General features: G+C 36.6%; 1 protein-coding gene across 1 annotated transcript in view; it reads right to left on the bottom strand.

The window, feature by feature from the left end:
* LOC107662574 (NACHT, LRR and PYD domains-containing protein 3-like) overlaps nucleotides 1–6,002 on the bottom strand; it is a 37,430-nt gene that overhangs the window by 10,774 nt on the left and 20,654 nt on the right. The window contains exon 11 of the mRNA XM_016452636.1: nucleotides 5,534–5,707. Coding sequence (XP_016308122.1) covers nucleotides 5,534–5,707 — 174 coding nt within the window. The remainder of the gene's footprint in view (nucleotides 1–5,533; nucleotides 5,708–6,002) is intronic.

Below are 6,002 nucleotides of genomic sequence, written 5' to 3'. Positions count from 1 at the left end.
ATAAAAAAACGAGTAATAAAAGGTACAATAAAGCACAATCAAAACTTTATATTATAATCACATTGCACTTGAATAAAGTTATAGGTGTAATCTGCCGATTGTCCTGCAGGTGACGCATAAATCTGTCTTCTTACGATGACTCGGTAGATGATTTTCAAGTGCTACTTAAGTTACGATGCTTTTGGGAAACAGACCGTAATATTAAGATTAGTCGTACAATCGTTTTTACGAATTTCTATGGCGTACGAAGCTTTTGGGAAACGCAGCCCAGACAGTTTGAAGAAACGTTATTGTTACTAATTTGCAGACAGAACGAAATAATAATAATAATTATTATTATTAGCCTATTAGAAAATCTCTTTATTTCTGTTTTTTCATATTTTTCGATTTGTTGTTAAATCAAACTTCAGTCATTCAAATAAGCAAATATTAAGCCCAGTTTTGAACTGATCATAGCCTAAAGGAGTCATGGGTCTGAGTGCAGTTATTGGATAGCACTATATTGTAGACAGATTGGAGATTAATCCTAATAAACATGCCGCTACAATTAAAACCATTACATTAAAATACATTTAAAACAGTATATTTCAATAATTTCAGCAGCGTGCAGATGATCGTTTATGTCAGACTGTGGCGACAGCAGCGCGGACAGTCGCTTAGCTCGCTCATATATGTACCATATAGCCTATCTATAATAACCATGTCGTTTTTATGACATAATATGTCCTTATTACGAGAAAAAATATGTCGTTTTAACGAGATAATTATATCGTTTTTACGACATAACATCTCGTTTTAACGAGAAAAGATGTCGTTATTATGAGAAAATATGTCGTTAAAACGAGAAAAGATGTCGTTAAAACGATATAACATCTCGTTATTACGACATAATTGAGTGGAAAAAATAATATGTCTGTGGCAGCAATGCGTCACCATACTACTGCATGATTACAAACATAAAGAAAAATATTTTGTGTAGGATCAGTTACCTGTGTTGGCAGAGTGCAGCAGACACAATCACCTTAATGATTTCAATATATTGTTTATTCTGCCCGAAAAGACCATAAACATTGCAGTTAACATTATTAAGTAACAATTAATTTACATACACACATCCTAAAAACTAATCCTGTGTGACTGATACGCTTCAAGTCAGGTGATTTGAGGTCAAGGTTTTGGCTGTCAGTCAATGATGCCCTCTGCTGGTAGGGAATACTAATATGGCCGCTCATTTCCGGTGGCTTCTCCGCCCAATGGCAGTTTAGAATGCAATGAGCAATCCAGTCATTATATAGATCAGTGGGCCCAACAGAACCTCAAAAGACACAAAAGACATAGTGTAACCAACATGTCATATACCGAGAAATACAACCTGGGCAAAAGGTAGTGTTTCTGCTCCCAATGTCTACAAACAAACTGCTGATGAAGCGACAAGGACCCTACAGCGTCGTTTGCAAGATAGGACTGGTGACATATGAAACTCATCACCCCGACAAAAGGCAAAGCTACACAGATTTACCACATCAACCTGCTTAAAGAGTGGAAAGAGCCACCAAGCAAACAAAAGACGTCTCTGCTGATTCGCAAAGCAGAAGTGGATCAGGAAGAGGAATGACCAGAACCTAAGGCTGGAGGGCTAGCATAGCCAGCAGACATTGATCTGGAAGATCATCTGGAAGAATCCAAAAAGGTGGAGCTGCACCATGATGCTGGAACTGGCAGCCAAAAGTAAATGGAGTAGCCCAGTTGTGACTGTCCCGAAGAAAGATGACATCCTGAGCATCTGCATTGATGCATACCCAATGCCACACATTAATGACCTTTTAGAGAGGATTGGCCAAGACATGTGAGGCTGCTCTCGGCGGGTTCATGAGCGCTGCACGCCGCTGATGCCCTGGAGCTCACACCTCCGAAAACGTTGAAGCAAATGTTCAAATAGCTGTTATCTTTATCAACAAGCCGCATATTTGAAGTCTAAAACAATATATTATCGCCTAAAAACTCTTAAAACTACATTCTGTGACACAAAAACAGTATCATTTTTAAATTACAGTGAATTTGGCCGTCCGCCATGACACTCGCTGTGAGAAATACACAATCACATTCTCCAGTTCTGGACAAATTAACTCAAACAATGGAGCAAGAGTACAATCTGCCCTTTGAGCTGCAATTAATTTATCAGGAGACAAAGACAATTCAACACGATCTTTAAAAGCTTCCTTTTCGGCACAAAGGAATCGGACAACAGGGAACAGAAGACACTTAAGTTAAACCAGGATTTAACATGAAAGTGTCACATAAATCCACTTCATTTGAAATAAGAGCATCAACGGATTTGGCCATAGATTTAAAGTATTACATAGATGTAACTGTGCACGCTAAGAAAACATCTTCAGTGCACAGTCGTCAGCGGTAGCAACAAGCGACACAGATACCACCTCAGGTGACACATTAGAATAACTCCACACTTTATAATCTTTTGTCATGGTTTAAAGAAGTGCACTTATGATGTTTTGACTAACATAATAAAGTCCATGTAAAGTACTTAATTATAATTTATAAGAACTGTAATGTGTTATTCGGTATTACATTTAATACGTATAAACATTTTAAATGTACTAAATTGCAACTTCATTCTAAATGTGTTATTACAAATATAATTAAATAGATGACATACAAGTTTCAATAAAAATTATATTAAAGTATATTTTATTTTCCTATAAATGCTTATTAGTAAATACAGCAGTACACTTAAACCATATTTCAAAGACAATAGAAGTAATTATGAAATTACATATAAAGATGTATTTAAGTCCTAATTAACTTGGTCACAAAGACACTCTAAAGGCCAAATAAATGCATTTAAAATACATTTAAACTATTTAAACATTTCATTGCAGTTAACATGCTATTAAGTGTCCGAAAACATTACACTGAATTAGCACTTAAGTATAGTCTTTTCAAGTATAGTATTTCTATAATAAGAACTCCTTTTGAAATTATGCTAAAATGTACTTTTTTCACAAGGGTATAGTACAAATATGTCTGATGGATCACTGTATCTCTTTAAAAGTCCAGAATTTTTCAAATTCCTCTAATGCAGGATTAATAATACTGTTTTATCCTTGCATTGACAAGCCCTTTGAAAATGGTCACATCATCTCAGTCAGCTCCAAGATCAATAAAACAAAGTTAAGCAAACATTATTTATTTGTTCTCAGATCTCAGAGCTAAAGCCAGAGCAGCACAATCTTTATCTGTGACACCTCGCTCACACAACCTGTGGAGAATAATGATATACTCTTCACATACTGTCATGATCCCAGACTGTGTTCCCCTGTCTTGTGTTTAAGACTCTTGTTTTTTTCCCCTATTGATTCCCAGTTCACTTCCTTTGTTCCGTTCCTGTCCCTGTTGGCCTTGCCTTGTTTGTTCCTATTGTTACCCGTCATTTGTTGTCATGGTTATTGATTAGCTCCTCCCCCTTGTTACCCTTGTTAACCTGTGTATTTAAACCCCTGTGTTTGCCCTGGTTCTTTGTCTAGTCTTATGTCTGTTTACTAGCTGTTCCCTGTTCATGTTCCCCTGTTTCTGTCATCCTGGTTCCTGTTAATTACTTCAATAAAACTCATCTGCATTTGGAACCACTTGCCTTTGTCCTTGAAATCCACCAAGCATAACACTTACACAGTTCAGGATAAATCAACAGGATGATTAAGAAACAGTTTTGTGGGGTGGTCTTCTCAAATAAAGTCATCATTTCAACTTGATGATCCCACTTTCTTGGCTTGTGTCTCTCTTATTGTTCATCTTTACACAGCACTTACACCAACCAGGACAGCAAGGAATGTGGAGGTTGTGCTTGATAACAAGCTGAGCTTTTTCACCCACATCTCAACAATGGTCCAGTTATGTAGGGTTGTGCTGTACAGCATTAGGAAAAGCAGACCCTGCCTGTCAGAATGTGTAGCACAGCTACTCATCCAAGCTTCTGTAATTTCAAAACTGGACTACTGAAATTCTCTACTGGCAGGCCTTCCAACAAGCACCAATGTCACTTATGAACTGACCAATGAACTGACTTTAGCTGGAAAAATGAATCTGTTATCGCCTTCTTACATTATTGACAATCTATTTTTCTGTTTAACACTGTAAAGCTGTTTTGACACAACCAGTGTTGCATAAAGCGTTATACAAATAAAGGTGACTTGACTTGACTCCGCTCTAGAATGATCTAGAATGCAGCACATCTTGTCTTCAATTATAAACTTGAATTTATGTGTAAATATATATATAAATGTAAATTTAAGTGTCATTACTTCAAGTTTATAATTGAAGACAAGATGTGCTGCATTCTGGATCATCTCCAGAGGTTAAGTCAAGTCGTCATGCCCCTGAACTGATTTTGTTGTGTTTTTGTTCCCCATGTGCTCCGTGACCCAGTTTCTGTCTCCCGTTGATTGTGTTATTTGGTCCAGGTGTGTGTCAGTAATTATCTTAATTTGCCCTAGTATTTAAGTCCTAGTCTGTGCAGTCTGTCTCTGTCCGTTCCACTCGTTACGTTGATGTGTTTCCTGCTGTCTCCAGTGTTGATGTACCCTGTGTTCCATGGATTAGACTGTTTCGTTTATTCCTCGTCTCCATCGTTCCTCGCCATCACAGATTGTGACACAAGTCAAGTCACCTTTATTTGTATGACGCTTTATACAACACTGGTTGTGTCAAAACAGCTTTACAGTGTTAAACAGGAAAATAGATTGTCAATAATGTAAGAAGACAATAACAGAGTCATTTTTCCAGCTAAAGTCAGTTCATTGGTCAGTTCATATATATATATATATATATATATATATATTTATAGTAGGTACAGGAGTACTAGGTCATGTGATGCGATAGAGATGAATGAAATTAACAGTCCCTGTGCTGAGATTTAGTGTGTACCGAAAATTTATTTTACAAGCTGATCTTAAAGGTGCAGTATGTAATAATGACAGCTAGTGGTTGAAATGGGTACTGCGGTCTCAATTCAAAATATTGTTTCTCCGGTCAGACTGAGGACACACAACATGAACGAGCGCAACTGACAATGGAAGGTGACGAACCTTACGCTGTAAACTGATGAGTTGATTTGTCTGCATTTTAATATGCCTGTGGTCACACAGCTTTTTAGATTGATGCTAAGGGTTTTTAGGTCGGGTACAATCTGCGATTTCTGTCCCAGTTCGTTTCCTCGCTTCCATGGCTGCAGTATGCAGCATGTGTTTTTTGCAAACTTGCAACCCAGGCTGTCGAAATATTATTAGGTAAACTGTAAGTGGACAGAATCACACAGACCAAATCAAAAACAGATGTTCCGACACAGATTGCACATTTTCAGTATTGTTTTTCGTAAGAAACAAGAATGCGAACTTAGCATGTTTCCTGAATATCTGCAAATGTATTATAACGTTTTTATGCTTTAGTACTGTCAAAAAATTACATACAGCACCTTTAATAAATATGTGTGAATATAACATATCACATATCATCTGACCACAGTTTCTCCAGTTTACAGTGAGGATCCTCCAGTCCAACAGCAAGCAGCTTCATACCTGAATTTCTTATTTTATTCTGAGACAGGTTCAGATCTCTCAGATGTGAGGGGTTTGTTTTTAAAACTAAAGCCAGAGCAGAGCAACCTTCATCTGAGACACCACAATTAATCAACCTGTAGAGAAGCACAACCAAAATTGTTAACACTTTACAATAAGGTTAATTAGTTAACATTAGTTAACTACTTTAGTTAACATGAACTAAGAATGAACAATACTTCTACAGCATTTATTAATCTTAGTTATTATTAATTCTAACATTTACTAATGCATTATTAAAATCAAAAGTTGTGCTTGCTAATATTAGTTAATGCACTGTGAATTAACATGAACTAACAATGAACAAAATGTATTTTCAATAACTAACATTAACAAAGATTAATAAATACTGCAACAAATGTGTTGTTCATT

This window comes from Sinocyclocheilus anshuiensis, unplaced genomic scaffold (assembly GCF_001515605.1).
Source record: "Sinocyclocheilus anshuiensis isolate Anshui unplaced genomic scaffold, SAMN03320099.WGS_v1.1 scaffold1478, whole genome shotgun sequence".
NCBI lineage: Eukaryota > Metazoa > Chordata > Actinopteri > Cypriniformes > Cyprinidae > Sinocyclocheilus > Sinocyclocheilus anshuiensis.
Note: the sequence above shows the minus strand (reverse complement) of the source record. Positions and strands in the feature narration are given on the sequence as shown.